The following is a 27,421-nucleotide window of genomic DNA, read 5'->3' on the forward strand; positions in this document are numbered from 1 at the left end:
TTACTGCATATAAAGATATCCACTCTTACTGTGGAGTTCAAACACATGCAAATAAGCACCTAAAGAGAAGCATCAAAGCCTGCACAAAGGTCCTGAAGTTGTTGTGTTCGTTGATGGCACTCTCTCCATCTTCCTCAATAGCAATATTCCCAAATAGCTGCCAAACAAATTCAAATTCATATCATTACCATTAAAAACATTTTAAGAGGAATCCTTCAAATAAATCTAAAAACACATAATGTTGACACAACTGCTATAATATTACTTCCATTCTCATCATTTGTCAGTACATTGTTCCACACTGTAAATTCACAAAGTAAATGATCTTAAATGCATCTTTAAAACCTTGTAGGAAAAGTTAGGTAAAGGCTATCACCCACCTGCATCCCGATTATGGCATAGATGAAAAACAGCATGGCAATGAGAAGGCAGACATAAGGTAGCGCCTAAGGAGGAACACATATAACAGAAATTTATGTGACATGTACAGTAATTAAACCACAACAAGCAGACCACAATCACCTTTTAAACCTAAAAATTTAGTCTGTCTTAATATTAGTTTTATTAGCCTTTTCTAGTGAAAACTATGTTTAAGGTTTCCTTTAATGCGAAGATTTTAACATTTAATGCCTAGAATAAATGCACAGAAGATATGCATATTTCTTCAGATATCCAGAAGAAATTTCTTCTTATACACAATTAATGATTCACATTTTTTTAAATATCTGTAACTTTAGGATGCATTTTGTTTCTTACCTTTTTATCTGTATTGGGCTTAAAGCTTTGGACATCCACTTCCATTTCTTACTACCAAGCAACATTGTGAGTATCAGATAAAGAAGTCTCAACACAAGAGACTTGTTTTCAGATATCTGTGAGGAAGTCTAACAGTCTGTAATTATATATATATATTTTTACCTGTTAGGCTAATATGTTATAATATTGCATATACAATAATGTTAAACATTTACTATCAGTTTATTTATTTCTTGAGTTATTGAGATGAAGTATTTACCTGACACTGATTTTTTTTCTTGCTTCTCAGATATGCAAAATAAAACTTATAATACAAGGGTTGTGAATTTCTGTAATGCAAGGTTGTCCTAAGAGATATTCTGCATCAGAAATCTGCAAAATTCAGTTCAGATAGGACACGTATGCTTGGGGATATCTGAAACTGGCACTTTAGTAGAACGGCAGTTAAGATAACTACAATGTTGACTGTGCACATTGCTTTCTGGATATCTGACATGTTCATGGAAGAATGGATTTGGGGACATTTGTCTTAAGGTGGCTAACTGTATTTAACAGTGTATTAACTGTATTTTATGGCATTTAATCACATTTATAAAAGAAATTGATTGTGATTCATGAGAAACAAATAAATATAAAGTACTTGTTTTTGTCACTGAGTGTATTATTTAATAAATAGTCTTGCAGAATAGTATACAGATGTTTCAGTGTTAAGCATTTTTTAAAAGCTATATGCAATATTTATGGCAATGGTATATGTTATCACAAATGAATGCATATAGTTTCAGCATACATTATGCTGTGTAATTAAAAGCAAACCTTGAAAGACTGAACAAAGGTCCAGAGCAGGATACGAATGGTTTCTCCCTGCCTCAGTAGCTTGATGAGACGAGCTGCCCTGAACAGCCTTAGGAAACTTAAGTTGATGAAATTATCCTACAGCACAGCCACATCATGACCAGAGATAAAGATAGATGGGGAGGTTGGAAAAAAGAAAAGAACAAGGAGAGAGAGGAAAATGAAGTAGGCAAAAGAGGGGCAGAAAAGAGGAATTGGGGTTGGAACAAAATAAAACAGTAGTTAGTTTTGCAGCAAATTCTACCATATATACTTAAAAGAATAAAAACATAAATTAGAGGGAAAAAAACAAAACTCAACTTATTAAAGAATTGAAAGCAAAGAGAAAGAAAATAATAAGGAGTCATACAAGTCAAAGCAAACCAAACACATGTCAGCAAGGCTCCAACAAGCTATTCATATCCAGTAGATCGGGCAAACAAAACAATGCAACACAAGAGGGGGAAAGAAACCATTCAATTCTAACTAGCTTCATCCAATTAGGAATAAGTTATTAGTAAATGTGGCAGAGAAGGTGAACTGTTCGAGTGCAGGAATGTCAGGACATTTCCTTTCAAAGACAACCAAATGCACTAATTCTCTCAAGGCAAAGATGCAGATTTTTAAAGCATGACGAGCACACACCATGCATATGCAGAAGAAAAAAGCAAATTTAACAGCATCTCATGCGTCATTTGAACAGACTGAAGAGGTCACATAAGACACAGTAAAGATGTCACCATCAAAGAAGAGCAACAAAAGTCCAAATCCAAAAAAGGATTTCTTAAGTTTTAACATTTGCAATAAATTGTTATATTTGATTTTTGTTACTTTTATTTGATTTTCTTGCTTGTATAACATCTTACAGTTTGTGTTCTTCCACTGCTTATCACAGAAAATAACAAAAGACTGCTGTTTGGAACTGAACGCTGAAAAGATGCTGGCAGCAGCACATGCAGGTTACTGTATGGCATTTAGTGCATCGCTCTGCGAGTGTCTTCATGTGTGGTTGTTTGTGTGTGTTGTGAAAATAAAGAGCTGCTGCCAAAGGCATGCAAGGGTCATCATGCACCACTTATTCTCCCTGCCAAGAGCATAGCTTTGGAGTCACTGTCTTGGCGGAAAGAAAAATCTACCAGTCACTTTTGGATGTGTGGGTGAATATGTGAATATTGTGAGCTCACATAGTTGAAGGTACCAGTCTGTAGCAGTTTATAGTGTCTTAATCCTTTACAAACTGTGCTCGAGTTCTCAGTAAAGGATGTACAGTGAGTGTTGTGAGTGAGTCAATCACAGCATGCACAATTTACAAACATAACACTAGCTGGGGTGCCGATAAAACACATGCAGCAAAATAAGATCTCCAAAGAAAATTACAAACCATCTACATGTGGATGTTGCAGACATATGGTTTATAGCAGCAAATGTTTGGGGTTTTTGGTTGATTCGCAGAACAACCAGAGAGATTGACCAAGCCGGTTGTCATGGGTGGAACACAGAAGATTCATAGTGCATTTTGATTGGGCGAAATCACAGGAACAAGTCGAGGGGGAGAGAAGGGGGACAGGGCAAAGTAGATTACAGAAGGTCGTCGTAAAGTGTGTAGACGATTTAAAGAAAGCATGTGAAAAGATAAAAAAACAAGACAAAAATCAATGGTCATAACATCAAAAAAAGCAGTACAATAGCAGGTCTCAGTGTATAGATTTTGTACAACTTTATGAAACTCATAAGAAAAATAATAACAATAATAACAAAAAACAGAATTATATGGTATGGATTTCCTCCAACTGGTCTTGATTTCATTACAAGCATTGGGCAGGTGCAAAGTTTCAAGGTACAGCAACCTCCATTTGGAAATATTCATGGTTTTAAAACCATCTACATTTTGCCTATATAGTTTCTGTGGTTTAAATTCATCTGGGTGACTTTCTAAAGAGTGTGCAAGCATTTTCTCAGAACCTAAGACCAGCAATCAATGCACAGAACTTATCTAAAAGACTTGTCTAAAAGACAGTTTTATAATATTTAAAACACTGCTACTTCTGAAACCTTTAAAATGGCCCGCTGGCTCCTTGGCCTTTTAGAAGAAACTAAATTTAGATTTTAACCAAATGCTTTCTATTAAACATGGATTAAACATCTACAATTAAAAATAAATAAAACGTTGCTTCATGAGTATGTAAAACAGTAAAACTTCCAAAGCATTCACACATTTCCTCTTAGGTTTGTTCTCAGTTTGTACATTAGAATTAAAACAACAATAATTAGAAGCAATACTTTAGCAACTAATACAATACCGTCATCACAATATGTGATATTTACGTAGGAGTAGCATGATAATTTGCTTTTTTTAATAAATGCAGTAGTTGTATTTGTTTTTTTTTTTACATTCAGATTGTCATGCTGGACCATGCCTGCTTTATGGCAATTTCAAGAGCAGCAAAAGGTTTAGCAAGACTAAACCTTTACTGCTCAACAACTGTAATTTCAGCTTTTCCAAAGACCTTTGCACCACTGGTATTTCTTACTCTCACAGACAGAACTTTTCAATCATCATCATGCTTTCACGACTAATTTTATTCTACCCTCCCTCTTACATATTTACCCTCACTTTGTTTGCAAATTGCAATCAAAACAAAAAAAAGTATAATAATTACACTATATTGACAAAAGTATTTCTTCACATCTTTAGATTATCAGGGCTTTCAGTGACATTCATGGCTATAGTTGCCTAAAATCAAGCACATAGATTGAATACTCCTACAAACATTTGTGAAAGAATGTATCAGTCTCAGGGAATTCTAGACGGGTCCCGAGATAGGATGCTACCTGTGCAATAGTTCCAGTTGTAAAGTGGTAGGTCATGTGACCAAGGTGCACAGTGCGCAGAGGTCACAAACGTTCATCAGAGTCAATAGCTACAGACCTCCAAACTTCATCTGGCCTTCACATTAGCTCAAGAACAGTGGGTGGAGACCTTCGGGAAATTGGTTTGTAAGTGCATTACATAGGATCAGATGTGTAAAGCACAATTCTTATCCAATGGACAAGAAGTCTGGCTTTGACAAGTGCCAGGAGAACAGCCCTTGTTTGCCAGCATTGTGTGGAATGTAAAGTTTGGTGCTGTTTTTCAAGTGTTGGGCTCGTTCCCTTAGTTTCACAGAAAATAACTTGTAGCACTTCAGGAAACAAAAACATTTTTGGGCAATTTAATGCTCCCAGTTTTGTAGGAACAGTTTCAGGATACCCCCTTCCTGTTCCACAAAGAAATTTCCATGAAGACATAGCTGGGCAAGTTTGGTTTGAAAGATCTTGACTGGCCTGCTGAGAGTCCTGACTTCAACCTGATTAAACACCTTTGGGATGAATTAGAGTGGATAAATCCAATAAGCCTTTTCAGATGTGTTGAAGCTGTTGTCCTATTAATTAATAAGAATAGGATCTTACTAAAGTTCCTATGTGTGTGAAACCATATGAGTGAATACTTTTAGCAATATAGTGTATGTAAAAAGAAGTAAAAACAAAATGCTAATTTTTAAAATAATATTTCCAGACATGTCTTTGAAATCACTGAGCGTGAGATTTTTGCTGGAACCTTAATGGCTATAGTGACTATTAGAGAACTGAAACAAGCAAATAACATGACTGGCTGCTTGGACAAGCTGTTAACTGGGTCTATGTAGAGCATCAGCATGCTCCCTGCCTTGCTGACAGTGGCTCCAAGTTGGCTGGCTGATCCCCATCTCACCAACTGGGACAATTATATAAGACTTTCAAGAGGCGTCACGCATGACTGAGCAATCCCAGAGTCTACGGTGATATCTAACTCATGCTCTTCCCTTATTCTCTTGGCTTGTATGTTTTTGAGAGATAGTGACAGATTTAAAACTTCAGTGACACATGCTGCACCTCACCTAACTTAAACTGCACTTTCAGAAGCTTTGTTAAATTTAATACTATGGTCTTAAGGAAAAAAAAACACTTTAGTGCATAAATGGTTGAAAGCTGCTACTTACCCCAAGCTCTGTAACCAGGATGTCAGTAATGCTGCCCAGCACTGTCACACAGTCAAAAATATTCCAGGCATCTTTGAAATAGTTCTGAAGCAATCAAAGAAGAGAGGAAGCACATGAGAAGAGGTAGACATGGGCATGAAATGACGGGGGAATATTGGGAAAAATGATAAGGAGAAATGTAGCATGTTGGAATAAAACACAGTAGAACGGGAATTTATAAAGGAAGCAGACAAGCAGGGTGGTTACGAAGAATAGAGCAACAAAAAATGGCATAGAACAAAATAAGAAATAAGAAAATGGGCAGTGCATGATTAAAGGGTTATAAATACAAGGTTAAATAATTAGATATGAAAAGTAGCACAAAAAAGCAGCAAAGAAAGAAGCAGAATGAGAAAGGGGAAAAAAGACATGTCAGACTCCGACAGGAACAGAAGGAAATTAGATAAGACAAATGGACCATTACTGACGATCTACTGGATAGATGCCAGTAGACAGGTTAAGGACAAATTCTGCTGCATCAGGCAACAAAAGCAGCCAACAAACGTCACACATTGCATATATTGAAGGCTCACATGAATTTATGGAGTTTCAAGAAACATTCATAAAACAGCATTTTTATTCTTGATTTCAAAACTTAACATGTGATTTACAGTGCATATATAAAATATACTTATGAAACCAGAGTCTGGTTTTAATGAGTGTGATTGCTGTTTAGGTTATTCTTAAGGGAATCACAAGACGATGGTCAAGAGAAAGATTTGAGTGCCCTTTTTTCTTCTTTAGTTGTTGCCTGTAGCCAAATTGTGCATTAGACATAGTGGCAGCTATCAAAACAAACCACCTTGATACCAGCTACAAACACACACGAGAGCTTAAGATGCCCGTGCTGACTATGTTCAAGCCCTCTGACTAAGATTCAAATCCTCTTCTGTCTAATCACCGCCCTCAGTGTAATTCTTGCTTCTATTTTTGCCACCAATATGTCATTCACTCGCTTTCTACTAATTACTGCAGTGCTGTTCCCACACTATCCTTTATCTCCTCCAACCATTCAGCCTCAAAACATGTCTTGCTCCTTCCTTGCCTTTTTTTCCACACTTTTAGCAACTGCACAATTTACCTTTTGATTTTTATTAGTTTTATCTGTCTTTGAATCCTTGCTGCTCACTGTGAAGTAAATTACAATTTTAGCTCAGTTTTCTGAGCTAAATCCTAACTATAATACAAAGCAAACAGTAGGTGTGTTTCCACTTCAGAGGATTACAGGAATCAGTTTAGGACTATTTTGTCCCTATTCAATTCCACTGTTTATACAGATTACCCACTTAGAAATTAACCTCAGGAAATGGTTCTATTAGGATAACAACTTTGTGGATGCTGGGTTCAAAAGCTTAAGCTGATTGATTGAATTCGTCAGCATTATGTTTCAGTTATACTGGTTTAAACCTTTTCACTTTTTTTTTACTGTTGATATACACTACCGGTCAAAAGGTTTAGATACACTTTCTCAATTAATGGGTCTCTTTATTTTCATGACTATTTACATTGTAGATTCTCCTCAAAGACATCAAAACTGTGAATGAACACACATAGAATTATGTAGTGATGAAAAAAAGTGAAATAATTCTGAACATTTGTATGTTTTAGATTCTTCAAAATAGCCACCGTTTGCTTTTATTACTGCTTTGCTCTCTTAGCATTCTCTCTCTGAGCTTTATAGGGTGGTCACCTGAAATGGTTTTCCAAAGATACTTCCCAGAGGTTCAGTCATCACAGCAAAGGGCGGCTACTTTAAGAAATCTAAAACATAAAACATATTTAAATTTCTTTTTGCAATATTTTGTTTGCTACAAAATTCCATTTGTTCATTCACAGTTTTGATGCCTGCAGTGAAAATCTACGCTCTACAATGTAAATAGTCATAAACACAAATAAAGCATGTCTAAAACTTTTGACCGGTGGTGTATTCTTGTAATTTTCACAAGATTTTAGATTACAGCCTTCTATTTCTGTAGTGACAGATAGAGTGATTTGTCCAGTTAAAGGTATATTTTAGTTTTTTTTCACAATTTATGGTAGAATGTCAATGCATTACCAAGTTGTGATTAAAAATGCATGTTGTTCCATGGTCGCACAGGTTTCAAGACACAAATAAAAACTGCAAACCTGCAGGAAAGCCTATTTAGATCAGGCATGCCACTGTTGTTCCTGTGTTAATATTCTTTACGGACATTCACTTAACTTAAAAAGTATCTGCAGATGTTGCACTTGTATGAAGAGTTTGAAGGTACATTTAATTAATTTCAGAGTTTAACCTTAGATGTGGAAGACCAGGTTGTAATCCTAAACTGAGCTTCCATTTATATCTTCTCTCCCATAAATGCAGAGCAGGTAAAGTCTGTCTAAATGAAATGCATTTAAGCTCATTAGAGTATTAGTTTTCTATGGTGTAATCTTACTGTGAGAGATTGATTTTATAGTTTTGTTGGTACAAAATATAGCTTTTTATGAGGGGATATTTTTTCTTACTTTCTTTCTCAGTAGGCTATAAAGGAGAAGCAAGTTGGGGGATACTCTTAGCACACATGACATTGAACATTCAGAGTAATTAGGTTAATAGAGATTCAGGGAAGAATAATATAAATACACCTAATTTTTAAGAAGGTAACAAAGCGGCACAGCCCAGCAGATTAAATGTATTATTAGATAGTTGTTTTTTGCATCATAAATCTGTTTAACTAATTATTTTAGTTATGAGACATTTAGGCATGCAAGTTAAGTCTTGTTTCCATCCAACACGGATTAACTTAGCTTTCATGAGTTAGCTAAGACTACGACAATATGAAGCAATTGATGACAATCCTGACCTGTGGAAAAATGGTCAGGATTGGTGTTAATCTGACAAATTGAGCATATTTTGTTTTATCAAGATCAAATTGTTTCCAAATTGTTTGCTTGTAATGCTTGTTTGGGCTTGAACACATCTTTTGTGATCTGATTTATCAAAAGACTTTCCAAACATGTCACTTTTATGAAGACAGTGTTATCAATAATACAGGTCCTTCTCAAAATATTAGCATATTGTGATAAAGTTCATTATTTTCCATACTGTCATGATGAAAATTTAACATTCATATATTTTAGATTCATTGCACACTAACTGAAATATTTCAGGTCTTGTATTGTCTTAATACGGATGATTTTGGCATACAGCTCATGAAAACCCAAAATTCCTGTCTCACAAAATTAGCATATCATTAAAAGGGTCTCTAAACGAGCTATGAACCTAATCATCTGAATCAACGAGTTAACTCTAAACACCTGCAAAAGATTCCTGAGGCCTTTAAAACTCCCAGCCTGGTTCATCACTCAAAACCCCAATCATGGGTAAGACTGCCGACCTGACTGCTGTCCAGAAGGCCACTATTGACACCCTCAAGCAAGAGGGTAAGACACAGAAAGAAATTTCTGAATGGATAGGCTGTTCCCAGAGTGCTGTATCAAGGCACCTCAGTGGGAAATCTGTGGGAAGGAAAAAGTGTGGCAGAAAACGCTGCACAACGAGAAGAGGTGACCGGACCCTGAGGAAGATTGTGGAGAAGGGCCGATTCCAGACCTTGGGGGACCTGCGGAAGCAGTGGACTGAGTCTGGACTAGAAACATCCAGAGCCACCATGCACAGGCGTGTGCAGGAAATGGGCTACAGGTGCCACATTCCCCAGGTCAAGCCACTTTTGAACCAGAAACAGCGGCAAAAGTGCCTGACCTGGGCTACAGAGAAGCAGCACTGGACTGTTGCTCAGTGGTCCAAAGTACTTTTTTCGGATGAAAGCAAATTCTTCATGTCATTCGGAAATCAAGGTGCCAGAGTCTGGAGGAAGACTGGGGAGAAGGAAATGCCAAAATGCCAGAAGTCCAGTGTCAAGTACCCACAGTCAGTGATGGTCTGGGGTGCCGTGTCAGCTGCTGGTGTTGGTCCACTGTGTTTTATCAAGGGCAGGGTCAATGCAGCTAGCTATCAGGAGATTTTGGAGCACTTCATGCTTCCACCTGCTGAAAAGCTTTATGGAGATGAAGATTTCATTTTTCAGCACGACCTGGCACCTGCTCACAGTGCCAAACCCACTGGTAAATGGTTTACTGACCATGGTATCACTGTGCTCAATTGGCCTGCCAACTCTCCTGACCTGAACCCCATAGAGAATCTGTGGGATATTGTGAAGAGAACGTTGAGAGACTCAAGACCCAACACTCTGGATGAGCTAAAGGCCGCTATCGAAGCATCCTGGGCCTCCATAAGACCTCAGCAGTGCCACAGGCTGATTGCCTCCATGCCACGCCGCATTGAAGCAGTCATTTCTTCAAAAGGATTCCCAACCAAGTATTGAGTGCATAACTGTACATGATTATTTGAAGGTTGACATTTTTTGTATTAAAAACACTTTTCTTTTTTTGGTCGGATGAAATATGCTAATTTTGTGAGATAGGAATTTTGGGTTTTCATGAGCTGTATGCCACAATCATCCGTATTAAGACAATAAAAGACCTGAAATATTTCAGTTAGTGTGCAATGAATCTAAAATATATGAATGTTAAATTTTCATCATGACATTATGGAAAATAATGAACTTTATCACAATATGCTAATATTTTGAGAAGGACCTGTAACATAAGTTTCTTCCAGCAACTCCAAAAAATTACAGGACAGCAGTGTATTTTTACAAAACACAAGCCCACACACTCACCAGAACTCCAAAGGCAATGATCTTGAGGACACACTCCAAGGAGAAGAGGGAGGTAAACACTATGTTGAGGTTGGCTAAAACTGCTTCATAGGTGTTTGAAGCTCCATCATACTAAATACAAATATAGACAACACACTTAAACAGGAATACATCAAATGTAATAGGAACATGAGAATCAGTCCAACTGAGAGCAAAAAGTGTCAAACATTCACAAATATTTTAATTTTATACTTTGCCAAAAAGGTTGCTGGTTATCTAAGTAATCTTTAAGTCAATGTCATTGATTTTCAGACTCTGAATAACAAGTATCACTTCAATAAATACCAAGTTGTCCAAGTACAATCATTTTGACATATGTCATAAAAACGTATTGCAGTAGGACTTGGAGTTTGTTATGTTATGTCATAAAAAAAGAAAAACAAAACATTCTTATCCATTGGGCTTGCTTGACAGAAGGATGTGATATAATGACAGGTTTTAGTTTTACTCAGAAGTTTAAACTTTTAAGTCTTTAGTTTGAAAATTTTACAGAAAGGTAGGAAGAAGTCAAAATTCTCCCATTTCTCATCAAATTCCTTTTTTGGCTGTTTTGCATGTGAAACTCAGGCACACTGCAAGTCTTGATGGTCAATTCTGTTTTTTTCTGAAACCCAACTTTTTCCGTGGTCGTTCAAACTACTAATTAAATACGGACGCCAATAGACTTCAGTTTGAACAGTTCAGGACTCCAAAGTGACTCGCATGAGCAGCAGCAGAATGTAGATGTCACACAACAGCATATTGTAATAATGGATGTTGGCATCTCTATGTTATTATTAAGTTGTTGAGCAATGGGAGCCAACAATATTATGACTACATCAAAACAAGCCGAAGAAAGAGAGCACAAATATTAACAGTGGCCTTTTGACGAGAAGTGATGGTTTCTTCTCTAGAGAACTACTGGATACTTATCTGATTTAGTACCACATATGAATGTGGCCCAATTTGGATTTTGTTGGAGGTGAAAAGATCAGAATTGGTCTGTTTAGGCCCCGTTTACACTGCCGGCAAATGTGGCCCAAATCTGATTTTTTGGGGGGTGAAGTGGCCAAGTCAGACTTTTTACAACAAGTGTGAACACTCATATCTGGCCCATATCTGACTCTTTCAACTGACATTTGAGCCTCATTCATATGTGGTAGAAAAACAGACAGGGGGCTAGAATAGTACTGCACAGTGGAGAGACAGCGAGACATTAGAGCTCGTTAATAAACAGTGCTAAAACTTTATTAAAGCCTAATTGAAAGGCTCATAGTCTGGATGTTGGACGTAGTTTGTCAGCCGTAGACTGTATTGTAAAATTCGTATTCAACTGTTCAAACAGAGGACTTTAAAATGCTATCGAGGTTACCGAGCATGTGATGCCCCTGCTGCAGTCTGATACACTGGATTGTATCTGCCTGTGGAGTTGAGAGGAAAGGCGCTGACATATATGATTAAAAGTTGCTCTCAACATGATAAAGTTCTGACTCAGTCTCCGTAAATTTTTTAACATCCCTGCCCCACCATTGCTGGCTGTGTCTCTGCATCCAAACGGTTTGTTGTGCTGACTTGGCAATCAGATCTCCCTAAAACAGAACAATAAAGAGTTTAACTCTCCTTTTATTCACGTGTTTCCCAAACAACACCCGCTGACAATAAATGGCTTCTGTTGTGCACTTAAACCATAACACCTATTTCTCCGTGTTCCATGTTGTGTTGCGCTTGATGTCCCTCGTATTGTTCTTATGCGCATGCGGGTCAGTTTGGAGCCGCAACATTTTCAAAGTAATGCGAACGACCACATAAAAAAATCAGATTCCTGAAAAAATCAGATTTGAGCATTAAGACTTCCAGTGTGAACGTAGCCTTAGACTGCAAAGAAAATGTCAGATTTGGGACAATTTTACCTGCAGGATGAATGTAGCCTTAAGGATTATCACAGAAATAATTTGTTTTTTTTACACTTCATCAATAAATCTTTCATGTTCTTTAAAACTCTTTCACTATAGATGTTGCAATAGTGCTTGAAAATGTAAGATGTAGAGACATACACTGTGATTACTTTGTATTGCTTAAGGTAGTTAGCATGCTCTGTGAGCATTTCAATTGGCAAATCCCAGATGTTTCTAAAACTGGAACTGAAACATGGCCAAATTGGATGAAAAATGAACACAGCATTAGAAACTTATTGATTTGTATTTACCCAACAAATATCAATGTCTCTTCTAAATAACAATAGTCCCTTTTTCATTGCTTGTGGAAAGCCCCGGGCTTTTGAAAACCCAGGACGCGTTTCATTACACATTTACCCAGGTAATTTCACTTGACCCAGGCCTAACTTTCACAGATAAAAGGTCCTACTTTCAGGTAGGACTTCCCAGATTTCCCCGGGATTGTGAAAGGGGTTAGGTTGTGTGCAGCGAGGCATGGCACCACCAGGAAGGACGGAGTAACGCCATACGCTAAGGTTTTCTTAACAACTTCACCATACATCATTAGGCTGATTTAAATAACTGGTCCATGACCTTTCTGAGTAATGGAAACATAAGGCACTCCAGATCCAAACCCCAGATTCCTTTTGCCCAGGTAAAACTAATTCTACGGCTTACAGTGGAAAGGGGTTTATTAAACGCAGTCCAAGTTCTGTCAGTGGTAGTTGTAACACTGTTTGAAAACCATGACGCTATATTAATGTTTGTATATAAGTAGCTCATTATGACTTACCTTCATCATTAACACCACGGTATTGAGCGCAATCATAGCCATGATAGTATATTCAAATGGTGGCGACACGACAAACTCCCACATTTTGTACTGAAAACTCAATTTATTCTGAGGCATGTGGCGTGTCAGAGGCCTGGCGTTGATGGCAAAATCTATACACGCTCTCTGTCCAAAACAAGACAAAAATTAGATTCTGGCTTCAACTAATTTATTTTTTTCTTTCTTCATAAGGATAAAATTATCATAATTATAATTCTCACTTTCGTATAACTTTTTTACCTCGTTCTTTTCTAGACTATATTCCTCCATCATTTTATCTCCTTGTTCCTGGAAGGTGATGATAATGAGAGCAACGAAAATGTTGACGAAGAAGAAGGGGAAGACCACGAAGTACACCACGTAAAAGATGGACATCTCCATCCGATACCCTGGGCTCGGGCCCTGATTCTCATAGGTCGCATCCACTGAATGTTTCAGCACCCTGTGGGGGAAAGAAAATCATTATTAAATTAAAGAAGAAATTAAAATGCTATACTTAACTTCAGATATGTTTAAAAGCTTACTGCGGCCACCCCTCTCCGGTGGAAACAGTGAAGAGGGTGAGAAGGGCCCAAGCCACATTGTCATAGTGGAAATCGTATTTCTTCCACTCCCGCTTCTGCGCCCTCACTTCGTTATCACGTACATACACCAGATATTCGCCTCTGAAAGACATATATCACATCATCAGTATGACAAAAGTGAGTTGGATTTGTTCTCATATGTATACAACTTTGGATTTCCGTGCGATAGGGGAAACACCCGAAAGAGAAAGAGGCAAATTCACTTGGCCAACAAACTGTATAAGGCTGTCATAAAGCACTGACACTTCCTGACCTGCAGTCACGCTCAAACTCTTTGGATTCATCAGTGCAGTAAAAGAAACGCCCCTTAAAGAGCTGCACGGCAACCACAGCAAAAATGAACATGAAGAGTAGGTAGACAATCAGGATGTTCAGGACGTTCTTTAGAGAGTTCACCACACAGTCAAACACAGCCTGATTAAAGAAAAAGATAACAGAAGTAGAGATATTGGTTAAAGTCTTTAAAAATAAAATGAATCGATGACACATGCATTTTTCTCTTAGGCAGTTGCCAGGTAGAACAGCAAAGTGTTAACTTTGGGTATGATGAACCATATTTGTAGGCGGGAAGAGTAATGTAAACATACTTTCAGCTTGGGAAGTCGCTTAATGGTCTTCAAAGGACGCAACACTCGCAGAACCCTCAAAGATTTGATAGTGCTGATGTCTTTTCCTTTACTGCTCCCCCTGCATTTGAACATGAAGACAAACACACATAGTAAGCCATTTAATGAGAATATAAGGCCTCAACCTTCTGGTTACCAAAATGGCAGTGTGCAGCCATTTATTAGTTTGGGACACATCCGAGTTAACTCAATGTGAGTAACTGCGTCAGGGTTAAATACATAGCAACACATGCAGCATTGCTATAATATTACTTCTAAGTGTGACTTTGGCCTCATAGCTACATGCTAGAGTTAGGTGTGTGTTTAAAACTATAGTACATGCTGATATGATTCTTGTCTCAATACAGTCATTTTACTCTATTTGTGAAACAATTTGCAATGTATTTCAATGCTTTACACATGTGGCTAAAGCCTTGGCCTGCACATGCCCAGCCAATGATGAAATCTATTCATGCTGCATTGAAACCTTGCTTTTCACACTGAACGATTTCTTCTTTTCAGCAGCGGCTAGAGCAATGGAAAGGAGTATATTTTGTAGGAATATTTCTGGAGAGGGTTTCGGTGTAGCCTTAGCCAGACATAAATAAATAAAAAGATATCAAATACAACACTTCCATATTAACTATGAAAAAAGGTTAGAAAAACATCAGATATATAGCTCTCTTAACACTTCTTGGCATTCCTAGTAAGGATTTTGTTGAAAAGGTCTTCTATAGAAGTAGCGTATTCTCAAATGGGAAAAAGTAGTAAAATTCAAATTTTAAGTATAATTATTCAATAGGGATAGAAATGTTGCATGAAAAACAAAATTATAAAATCACAAGAGGCAAACTTATTGTTATCCTTCCCATTGTGCTTTGTACAAGCCCCTTGGGTCCACAAGGGAGCCCTCAGTCTTTTTGTATAAAACTCAGGAATGGAATCTTTGACCATTCATTTCACACAATTTCAATAGATTTGTTCAGAGCCCGGACTCCTTTTTAATGCTTAATGTCAAACATTCCATAAGATTTAGGTCTAGGTAGACATTTTCATTTATTTTTTTGCTTATGCTGAATCATTTATGTGGTGCGTTTGACACAGGTTTTGGATCATTTTCCTGCTAAAAGACACAATCATGACCTATTTTCAGCTTTCTGATATAGTCACCAAGATTTTCTTTAAAGTTCAATGGCATTTCACAAAGTCCAGGATGCTATGTACATAAGAGTGGGCATGAGGTGCCTTTCTGCATATTTGTCTTTACTTTTCTGCCAAATCTGCCTGGAGTGTTGCTGAAAATCTCAATGTTGGTCTTATCTGTCCAAAGCACTTTTTTATAAGTTAATGTTCCAGCAGCATTCAGCAAGCTCCACGTTTTTATGTTTGTCATGGTGGGACAGAATAGGCGTTTAGGTTATCATTTTAAAATTGTCTTAAAGTTGTTCTTGCAACTGTTTGACCACAAAATACCTCTCTTTGCTGTAGTTCTTTAACAGTGAGCTATTTGTTTACCTCTATTAGCATCCTCTTAAAAGTGCAATATTGCAAGATAAACTTGGGTCCAGCCTTGTTTGTCACAGCCCCAACTGTTTTAAACTTTTTAGTCAAGTTAAACTAAAAAACAATTGCACCTACATTTATTTCATATGAATTATTAGGGGCGCTTCTAATTGTGGCACTTGTGATTTTTAAAATACAATACTTTTATTGCAGTTTTCTTCCCTATTGAAAAACATCTATTTAAGCAAAGGTTGGGGTTTTCTATTTTTGACTGTGAGAGGTTATGCTGCTGCAATAAAAGGTGAGTTTATTTTAAAGATTTTAACTAATCTTGTCATTATATCCAAATAAGTGTGTAGCGGGTTAACACATTTTTAACCCTTTGTTATTTCAGTTTTTTTAAAGGTCTCCAAACATCTTCAAAAAAACATCTCTTTGTATACATAACTCAACATTTTTAAAAAGCTGAAGATTAAGATTAGCTGCTTTGTGACATTGTTCAAACAATATGGACTCATGTTTTGTAGGGCTCTCAGTCAAGACAATGATGCATAGAGAGCATTTCTTCATGAGGTGCCAAGTCAAACCTCAATATACTAAAACTAAACTAAATTCAAGACATATTCTTAGTTACACAGTATCACACTTAGGAAGTACACATAAACCAGGAAGTGACATGTTAGATAAGTTAGATCACATAGTTGCAATAACCCAAGGAATCCTAATGTGAGCTGGTTATAATCTATGAAACTTTACAGTACTTCTCAAGCTCTTTTGCCTCTAAAGATTTTTTTTTTATTTCATAACACTTGAATTGTAGCAATTAGGGTAAAAGATTAAGTTTAAAGGTTACCAAAGCGATAGCAGCTGTTTATACAGCTGCCAGCTTCTTCCAGCTGTCAAATCAGATGGCAGTCTGCTGGTGGTTATCTACAAATGTCTAACTTGGTGTGCAAGACTGTGCAAGGGTGCTATGAGCGTCTGTGTAAAGCACTGAATTTCTTCTCAAAGAGTTTAGATTTTAAAAATATTCTCACCTTTTGAATTAAAACAAAAATCTGTAAAGATCATAAAAGAAATGTGTTGGGTGTCTGTATTATTTTTTGTTAAACCTTCCATGAGCACATAATGTTGCTTTGCAGCACTGTGATCCAGCTGACACATGATGCGGGTTAATATAAGGTTTATATGTTTGAAGCGGAGTTGTTTCATGGTGAAAGGTACACATGTCAGCAGTGATGAGGGATGGATGAATAGAAAAACTAGGTGTGATTAGAAGAACAGATGCTGAGAGTGCAGAAGGAAATGAAGAGGAGAAAGACTGAGCAAGACAGAGAACTTTACCCGCCGCCGCTGTTGGTGATCCGAAGGAAGAGATGAGTGAGAAGTGAAAGACAGTAAGAATAAGGAGAAGAGACGACAAAAGACAAAGGGTGGGAGAAAGACAAGGGATGGGACACAGAGAAAGGGGGTAATACATCCATATGAGAGACAGAGTAAGAATAAATAAGGACATAAGGATTGCTCTTCATTAGATAAACCTTCAAATTAATGTACTCCTGGTACCAAAGCAAACATGCACATAAAATAAACATTTTACAAGCATACATATTTTCCAAAACAAACTGCAGCTAATAACTGAACAAAATTCGAACCCCTTCTTTATAAAGAATTTTTCAATTAATTCATTCATTTTTTTACATGTTTACATATTAGGAAATGTATTAAATTTGGTTCATTTGGTATTTGTTTGAGCTTTGACTTCAGACTGGACAAGAACCTAATTCTGTGCAAATGACCAGGACAGTTACAATTGCGACAAACGACAAAGCAGCTCTCAGACCTGACTGATTGGATTAAAGGAGTGATAAACATCTCCAACAAGACTACTGATCCTTTCTCGAGTGCTGCTCGATTTCCAACAATCGAATTAAGGTATTATCTCGATGGGTATGAGACTGGTCTGACTGGTTCCCAGCTACCCAATACTCATTAGTGTTGTAAACTACAGTTGTGGTTGAGATTGATTTATTAGCTAATTCACTTTTTAATTAAAAACCCCATATGACTACCCATTCATTAATTCACACATTTGAATGGAAATCAACTTCAACAGAAATAAAATGGCAAACACAAAAGTTAACTCACATCTTATGCAAAAAGCTTAAAAGATCCAGTTAAAGATGTGCATTGATCTTTTCATACACATACTGAAACACAAATTGATTACACTGAAACAGAGGGCAGGAGAGGGTGTTGGTAAAAAGATAACACACATAAAGATGATTCAGAGAGGATGACCCAGGATAAAAGCCAGTCCTATAAATGGAGCACCACCACTGAAGCCCCTGTATTCTTCATAGTTGTATTCTTAAATAGTAAAAGCTTTGAAAAATTATTTCTGATCATGGACCATCCATGATCAGAAATGGCATTTTGACAAAAAATGTTTTTAGTGGTAGAAAATATCTGTATTTGATTTTCCTCAAATGAAGGAAGCAAGTTGATTTCAGGGTATTAGTCTGGGTACTAAAAGGGGTAAAGGTATCCCAAGAAATCAATAGAAATTAAAAGGAAGACCCGCCTAACTGTAATAACTCTAATAAATTGCCTTGGAAGACTGACTATAACAGTTGTATGATAATAAAATTCACCAATAGCTCCAACTAATATAATTTTTTTCAATTTACTTTTACTAAAGTAAACTGACTATAATTAAGGATCTAAGGATTTAAGAAATATTGTTTTATATGCACATACTGTTTACAATAGAAAAAGTTTACATTTGAATAGTTTGCGTTGTATTTGAAATCACATTTGGTAACAGGCAACAAGTACAATCAATAGAAAAATGCAAGTGTGTTGCTACCATTTACCGCTGACAAGAGACGAAATAAATGGAGAAATCCCCTTAGTAGCCCACCACCCATCATAAGGATAGGCTTGGTGCTATACAACTTACATCTAATTTTAGTAGCTCTTTGTTTATACCCAGAGTAACACTCCAACTTAAACTCTAAGTTAGCTCACAAACTGTTCCAGTTCATCCCAGCCATGCAGATTAGGTAGAGTTTAAAATACCTGCTTTGTTGAAGAGAAGGGCATGGAGGCCATGTTCAGCATGACCTGGCCTGGCTTTGCATTGGGCACCCTTTAAGTCTAGAACGCCCTGGGCACTAAAGGGTTACAGGTGCACAGGGTGGTCCTTCCCTCTCACAGGGTTAAGAACGGGTTGTTAGGAAGGATGTGGGGGCACTGCTTTCTACTAAATGTTTGGGTGTAAAGCAGGTGGAGGAGGGCTTTGAAGAAAAATTAGTTTGGAAATAAAAGGGTTACAGAAATATAAGATGGACTGGAGAGAACATATAGAAAATGGCCAAATATCAAGGACTGGCAAAAAAAAAGGTGAAATGAGGAAGGGGTACCACAAAATGTAAAAGACAAGATGTGTGGAATAGAAGAAAAAAAAAAAGAATTCCAGGAAGGACTGGAGAGGCAATAAAAGCCATGGATGGCTAAAGAGGAGTTTGAGAGGCTGTACTCCAAGGTACAACTGAACTTAACACATGAGACATGATTATGTGCAGGAGCAAGGAAATGAGAGGAGAGGGAGAGGAAGGAGACTTACGTGAAGGCGAAGGCCACCAGAGCACCACTAACCACTATAAAGTCAAGGATGTTCCACAAGTCCCGAAAATAAGAGCCCTGGTGCAAGACCAACCCCAGATCCACCATCTAGAACAGAGACAGAATTCAAGAGCAGACTGTGATGCTCAAAGTTTGGCTTTGGTTTGCATTTGAAACAAATAATGGCATTTAAAAAAAGTTTATTTGATACTTTGTTTTACCTTTATCAGCATCTCAAATGTGAAAACGCCAGTAAAAACATAGTCAAAATAGCGAAGTACCTGTGGAAAGAAAAATATACATCTAAGGAAAGAGAATAGTGGTGCCAAGGCAAAAAAAAAAAGATCTACATCCACAAAAATCAGGAACTTGTTTTGGCTCGTATGGTTCTATCATGAAAAACATACTTCGTCTGAATTGTCCACTCTAAAAAATTGATAATTTAATCCCTGGTTTGATATGTTTCAGATGTTTAAATTATTGGGCCAGTAAAGACATAAGGAGGGCATAAGGGTGCAACTGAGACAAGAAAAGTGACAATATAAAATATGGATACAAATTGCAATACATGATATATTACACAGAATTAGTAGAACAATGTATGTTGACTTTCTTACATTGTTTCGAGGTGATTCAGGCCAGACAGGATCTTCAGCAGCCAAGGCAATGCTGCTCATAGCAATGACCAGCAGGATGCACATCTCAAAATAGCGCAGGGTACAAATGTAGTGGCACGCCCGCCGAAAGCTAGAAGCACACAACAACATAAGCATTTTCTACAAGATGGGAGTAAAAGAACCTCATCACTATCCCTTATGGTAACAGCATTGGTTTTCAAAAAATTTTGGTTGCTCAAGTAGCAATACTGAATACTGAATATAGGTTTTAAGTGCATTATTGAAACTTCTCTTGAGTCTGCGTTTGATTTAAGGCTGTGCTTTAAAGCCCATTTTGCCTTTCAGTCATTTTCTACTGCTTATTCCATAGTGGGTCATGGGGAAGCTGGTGCCTATCTCCAGCAGTCTATGGGCAAGAGGCAGGGTACACCCTGGACAGGTCGCCAGTCCGTTGCAGGGCAACACACAAACAACCATGCACTCAATCATTCATACACTCATTCATACACCTAAGGGCAATTTAGCATGACCAATTAACCTAACAGGCATGTCTTTGGACTGTAGGAGGAAGCCGGTGTACCCAGTGAGAACCCACACATGCACGGGGAGAACTCCATGCAGAAAGACCCCTGGCTGGGAATCGAACCCAGGACCTTCTTGCTGCAAGGCAACAGTGCTACCAACTGCGCCACCGTACAGCCCCCTTTCAGTCTGTTCACATAAATTGTTATCAAGTCTGCCATTGTGTATATGCTGCCACTACAAATAATAGAAAAGTGATCCACTGATGTTTAGATTGGAAGACTTATGTCCTAAATTATGTTTTTCGTAAAGATCAAATTTAGCATCAAATGTTTTGGTATGTCAGATTGCAGCATATATGAAGTAGGGCATTTCAGTATATTTCTGCACTGCCAAAGGGCAGTCTGAAGCAGTTTCTACTACAGCACAATTCTGCTTGGTGTGTGTGAACTAGCAGAGGTATACCATAGGGTACCTCTTGGTTGCTGAAACTCTGTTTTGTCTAATTATGGCTTAGATTTAAGACTGGGCATCATTTCAATAAAATTGTCATGTTGGTGTACAGTATTGTTTAACGTTTTGTTCAAAACGTTTGTTTTTTCTTAAATTTTAGTTGTAAAACATGTCTTTAGCCAGAAGAAAACACCAGAAATGACCCAAAACACTGGAAAATTGCATACTCAAAAAGAAATTGCTTTGTGGATGGTAACTTTTTTATATAAAACTGCCACTTTATCAAGCATCTTCCGAATCCAATAACTAACTCAAAAATGTTCAAATTCAGTTGCCTTTTGTAAGGATTTAATGAATGCATCATTTGTATCATCCTGTCTATGTAAAGTTTTGTTTCACATGTGCTTAATGTGTCTCTTACGGGTTTGTAGTGGACAAGATGAACATGGAGCTATACGGAGGCATGGGCCTGGGTCCTCCTTCTCCTCCTTTATCATCATCATCGTCCTTATCTTCCTTTGCTGGCAGAGGCTCAGTGTTTGCATTTTTATTGACTGGATCAAAAGCCAAGAAAAAAAAAAGAGATGTCAGTGAGAATTTGTTTGTTGTTTATTTATTTATGTAAATAATTATTTTCTTCTGGCCTACCTTGCAGAATGGCGTTGATAGATGGAAAAATTGGCATATCCACTGCGGTGTAGTCAGGGTGAGGCAACCTGATCACACTGTGTGCCCGATGATGGCCGATGTTCCCGTAACCATCCAATGTGACCAGACTTCCATGAGTGCCACTGTTAGCAAGATGGAGGGCAGAACCAAAGCCAGGGGCTACTGTGTAATTGGCAACTGGATTAGCATGGCCTTGACCAGGCGGAGAAGAACCAGAGACCAGTTTGGTATTCATTAGGTTGTCCATATCTTCACTGTACTGGCTATTCTGTCTGGAGAGGCTCTTTTGAATGGGACGCGTGGTGGAGAGGTTTGGGACACTACAATCCCTAGAAAAAGTCAATAAATAGTTAAAGCGGGGGTGGATTGTAGAGAATGTCACCAAAAGTAAATAAATAAAGAAAGCATTTGTTTGGGTCTGAGGGTATTTCAACACAGTAGAAACACTAAAGAGGTACTTACCTCCTTTTGTGCTGGCACATCCTCCTCCCCTCTCCCTCTGACTGATTGCCATGTCGACTTCTTCTCGGCCTCCTCTCACTGCCTTCACTGGCTCCCTCATGGTCTCCTCCTTCCCTACCTCCAATCATCACCTTACTCCTATGCCTCCCTGGTTTTCCAGCTCCACCTCCACCCTCCTCTGCATCTTCAGCATTTCTTCGATGTGACCTGGTCCTCCTGTGCTCTGACTGCCCTCCTCCTCGACTGCCACTCCGGTTGTGATGATGGCGTCTTGGTGGTCTCTCTTCTGAGCCTGGACCTGGAATGACTGTAGCATCCAACCGGACATGAGGCTTGTGATGATGCTCACCTTTGCGACTCCGCCTACTTTCAGTGGACTCCCCTCGATCCAGGAGAGCCCTGGTTTGGCCTGAACCACCTCCACCTCCCACTCCTATTTGACCATGTTGGTCTTGCAGCTGCGTTTGTTTGTGGAGCTCATCAGAAGAATGGTGCTGGGTAACACAAACATCAGAATTGTTGGCAGTGGTCTTGTTGGTGTTGTTGTTTCGGTTCTCACGGGGGTCAACGACTAATGGTCGATCCAAGTGAGTTTTCATGTCAGGGCGGATGTGACGTGAATAGTTCACCTGCAAGAAGATAAGAGGACACACAAAAAAAAATAAAAAATGAAAAGGAATAAATGCAAGAAATAAAGAAGAGTTCAGAGTCTACACATTTCATGTTCTAACCAGATTGGAAGTGCAAATTGTAAAATAATGCCAGCCAGCTTGTGTATACTGATAGCACAAGTCTAAAGGCTAGTTTATGCCTGGTCCTTTACATTGTTATGTTCTTCCCTCCCTGTCCTTGCCTTCCAGCGGTCATCAGGCTCCAGCTCATTATAAAGGGCCTCGCGACTGGATGCCAGCGTCTGCTTCCTCAGCTCTTTGGTTCGCTGTTCCCACACTGATTTATTGACACCCTTATTGTGGTTCTTCTGCTGTTCCTTACTAGAGATAAAGAAAAAAAGAAGAAAAGAACATTGCTAGCATTAACAGCTGTTTTAGGTTGTATTTTGGAGAAAAATACACTCAAAGATATGAAGGGATGACATGAAAATCAACACCAAAAATGTAAGTACATAAAGTAGCAAGGGCATAAAGACACGGTGGGGCCCACAGACATTTAGGGTAATTTGGTTAGGTCTATAAAACTGGGCAGATCTCAACATTAAAAAAGCTACTGCTGTCCACACAGGTTGCCAAAGTGATTGCCAGTTTGGCCTTACATACTGAACCATGTGTGGACATAAAGTGGAGGATAAATCTGAGGCAAGGTCTGGGATCGTTGTCCATAACTGACACAACCTGCACTTGTGCCGTTTGGAAAGAAATTTCAGATTATTTTGAAAATTGACTTTTGAGTAGTTGCCAGCAGTCAGTATTCATCTAGCTATAGATTGTCTGAATAGAAACAAATTTGAAGAAAGAAACTGTCTGTTGGGGCTCTGGTTTAATAAACAAACAAATTAACAAACACAGATGTTCTATTAAGAAGAATGTTTTAACCAGTCCTGTTGCAAGACATTTTAATGAGAATCATTGTAACTTTCCTTCATTCTTAATAAGCATTAAAGGCATTAAGCCCAGTCCAAAGCGTGTGAGAGCATATTTTGGTTTTGGTTTAACCAATCCCCAAGCACCATCAGTTTTTGTTTAAATAATAATGTATATGTTATTATTTAACCAAAAACTGTTTGGTGATATGTAAGGACCCTGAAGAAGTCCACAAGTCAAAACACGTTGGTCTGTAAATAAAGTTGTTTTAATTTTTCTGCATGGAGTTTTCATATCTGCCAATGCATGCAGGGGTACTCTGGTTTCCTCCCACAGTCCAAAAACATGACTCATGGGGTAATTGGTCTGTCTAAGTTGTCCATAGGAATCATCGTGTGTTTGCATGGTTATTTGTTCTGCATGTCTCTGTATTGCGCTGTGATGGACTGGTGACCTCTCCGGGATCAACCAAAGACCACTGGAGATAGGCACCAACTCCCCTGCAACTCTGAAGTCATTTAAGAAAGTAGAGATCCTCTTTGGGTTTTGGTTGTATCTTACTAGATATTACCACAATTCTCTGTTCCACATTCTATTTGTTTTTCAATACTTTGACTGCTGTCTGCTGCACCCAATAGACTGACTACTGGAAACAACTCCACATAACACAAACCGAGCTTAAAATAGCAATCATCCAAAACAAGATCTTTAAAACTACACCCTCAGAATTGCCACTGTGTTGACCAAAATAGCTATTAGTGACCACCTCCTTTCTTACCCTCCAAAACTACAACCGTCTACTCCATTGTCCCTTAGAGCCAGCAGTCAACCACAGTAAAGCAATAGCAGTGCTGCGTGGAGCAGGCAACAACAACAAAAAAGAACCTGTAACACAAATAAGCCAACATAAAAACAGCTAAAGAAAGCCTGGAATCTCAGTTTTAAAGGAAAGTTAAAGAACAAAGGTAAAACAAGGAAAGGAAGCTGTTCTCAAACACAAAAGAAAGCAAGGAATGGTTGTAAAATCAAACAGAAGGAATTCAAAAATGAATAAACAAAGAAATAAATAAATACCAGTCCAGAAAGGGGTCGGATGCGTTGTGACACTCACTGTGTACTTTGTTGCTGAGGAGGGAAACAGCTGGTGAGTGAAATGGCACAAAATAACAGAAGGATTTCATTCCAAAATGGGCAATCTGTCCACCATTTAACAAAGAGTGAGACAACTAGATTAACTGTACTGTAAAAATAAATTCAGAAAAAAATATAAAATTTTCTGAACTACTAATTTGTTTTTTTTGTTTGCCTACAAATGTTGGTTTTTTGGAATGCAATCCTTTACATAGAAAAACAATACAAAATGCACATTAAACAGTAACCCAAACCACCGACTCAGCAGTGTGCTCCACTGCTCAATCAAAAACTGTGCTGTTTTATGCAATGCTGGGCTTTTTGTGGAATTCACTATGTCCTTATGTTGCATTCTTTCCACCGACATTTAATGTGTGTATGATACAGGGAAGCTTCTTTACAAATAAAAAAAAAATCACATATAGGAAGTATCCATTGAAGCTTGGTTTTATCTTAAATATATTTGCAATACTCATGAGGAAGTCATGCACAGCAATCTACATTTGTCACTGTGACTTGTTTGCACAGTTTATAATCTTATACGCTATTATTTTAATTTATGCAGATTAATCTCCCAGTTGATGCTTACTGCTCTACAGTACGTTTTTGAGAATCGTTTGGATTTTGTAAAGATTATTGTGAATTGTAAGGCATAAGCAACTACCCACCTGGTGGTGAAACATTATGGAAATTGCCTTCTCTTCATTGCACTTGGAGAATGGTTTGATTTTGAATACATAAACTGGCTCTATAGCCATGCTGCATGTTAGGCAGGGTTTTATGTAGATCTCATAGCAGCTTTCTCTCTGAGACAACCATAGAACATCGTCTTAAAAGATTCTTTATGCACCAGTGGTGACCCCATGTTGAAAATCCCTGCATGGAAAAGAAAGGACCTTTTCTGCAAGAAATTTCAATAAATTTCCTTAATCTTTGCACAAGTTTGGGATTCCAAGTGGAATAGAAGACTCACAACAACGTTATGTTGTAAAAAGTTATCTAGGATTTAATCATCGTCTGAATTACAAATTCTGTCTTAGTCTGCAACATGTGGATGAATCATGTGTCATTATTCTTTCACAAAGCAGGTGTTTTTTTAGGCTTTCTAACTATCTATGTTTGAAACCAATCCTAGAAAATAAATGACAGTATTCAGCTCCTCCATACAAACAAAAATAAAAACTAAATATTTATTCCCAGGTATAATAAATGTACTAAGACTTAGACACATAAGCTTACAGAAAACGTACAGAACAAAGGAAAGTGAAGGAACAAGAATAATTAATGAAATGACTAAGGGACAGACATTTTTTTCCAAGAGAACAGTGTCAAATACTGTGTCCAAAGGCTTAGGTATCAAAGTGGTAAGGTCGGGACAGCGTGTACCTGTCATATGCGCTGTCTCTCTGTTGTGTAGACCATATTGAGGTGTGAGTTTATGCGTGTGTGGGAGAGTGTGAACTTTACCAGTAGCAAAAGGAAAGACCCCTGTGTATCCAGAAAGAAGAGATCAAAGACTTGTGTGACTGGAGGAGAGCTGGCACAGAGCAGCATATGTGCATTTGTGTTTTATTATGGACAACACAGTGCATGGGACTAAACTGTAATCTGGCATACTGGTAATGTTCCTGCTGAGCTGCCTTACTTTGTGAAAAGTGCATTTTATTTTTGCTCATCATGCATTGGCTAATTTTCTATACCAACTGCATGAGATCAACCAGTTTGTGCAAGACATTGATCAACAAAGTAACTCTTCTTGCATTTTTTGGGTCAACATCAACAGTCTCATGTTTAAAGATGGACTGAAATAACTGAATAAAACAATGTATTTTTTGGGACATACAGCACTATGAAAAAGTATTTGACCCTTTACATATTTTGGTTCATATCATCAATAATTCATAATTGATAATTTTATTTACTAAGGTAAACCGCTATCCAGACCAACTTGGCCCAAATTAACTGGGATTAACCACATTTTTTTGAAAGCTGAGTATAATTTCACTAGCACAACAAAATGTAATTAACTATGGCCCACAGAATCAAGAAATCACATTAGTAAAAATACTGTCTGACAAGATAAATTAGCCTAAAATATCAAATAAAGAAACAGATCATAATTTGATCAAAATATCAAAAGAAATTCGAGAACAGCATCTCACTAGCATCTATCAATATTGAAAGGCTCAGAAAGTCATTTCTATAGCTTTGAGACTCCAGTGTAACAAAGCAAAAGCATTTATCCACAAATAGAAAAGACAAGGAGAAGAGTAAAACCTTCTCAGGAATGGCTGGTCCACCAAAACTACTTCAAAAACCCATAAACACCTCATCCAGGAGATCACAATAACCCTATAGCAACATCTAAAGCACAGCATTGGTCTTAGTTATGATCAGTGTTCATAGTTCAACAAAAACAAAAAGACTTAGCGAAACCAGTGATAACCAAAAAGAACACAAAGACTTGTCTTACGTTTACAAAAAAACATCTGGATGATCCTAATATCCAAAAATCTAACTATAAAAAGAGAAATGCAAAGTAAGGAGACAAAATAAGTTTAAAAAAATCCAA

General features: G+C 37.8%; 1 protein-coding gene across 1 annotated transcript in view; it reads right to left on the reverse strand.

Annotated features, from left to right (window-relative positions):
• LOC124862209 (voltage-dependent P/Q-type calcium channel subunit alpha-1A-like) overlaps nt 1-27,421 on the reverse strand; it is a 108,567-nt gene that overhangs the window by 41,893 nt on the left and 39,253 nt on the right. The window contains exons 18-36 of the mRNA XM_047356033.1: nt 24,793-24,843; nt 23,004-23,172; nt 22,181-22,809; nt 21,698-22,047; nt 21,471-21,603; nt 20,075-20,204; nt 19,679-19,738; nt 19,459-19,565; nt 17,175-17,183; nt 14,310-14,409; nt 13,976-14,136; nt 13,663-13,803; nt 13,379-13,580; nt 13,100-13,264; nt 10,355-10,465; nt 5,610-5,693; nt 1,573-1,689; nt 381-446; nt 60-157 (exon numbers count right to left, since the gene is read on the reverse strand). Coding sequence (XP_047211989.1) covers nt 60-157; nt 381-446; nt 1,573-1,689; nt 5,610-5,693; nt 10,355-10,465; nt 13,100-13,264; nt 13,379-13,580; nt 13,663-13,803; nt 13,976-14,136; nt 14,310-14,409; nt 17,175-17,183; nt 19,459-19,565; nt 19,679-19,738; nt 20,075-20,204; nt 21,471-21,603; nt 21,698-22,047; nt 22,181-22,809; nt 23,004-23,172; nt 24,793-24,843 — 2,883 coding nt within the window. The remainder of the gene's footprint in view (nt 1-59; nt 158-380; nt 447-1,572; nt 1,690-5,609; nt 5,694-10,354; nt 10,466-13,099; nt 13,265-13,378; nt 13,581-13,662; nt 13,804-13,975; nt 14,137-14,309; nt 14,410-17,174; nt 17,184-19,458; nt 19,566-19,678; nt 19,739-20,074; nt 20,205-21,470; nt 21,604-21,697; nt 22,048-22,180; nt 22,810-23,003; nt 23,173-24,792; nt 24,844-27,421) is intronic.

Source organism: Girardinichthys multiradiatus, chromosome X, assembly GCF_021462225.1.
Source record: "Girardinichthys multiradiatus isolate DD_20200921_A chromosome X, DD_fGirMul_XY1, whole genome shotgun sequence".
Taxonomy (NCBI): domain Eukaryota; kingdom Metazoa; phylum Chordata; class Actinopteri; order Cyprinodontiformes; family Goodeidae; genus Girardinichthys; species Girardinichthys multiradiatus.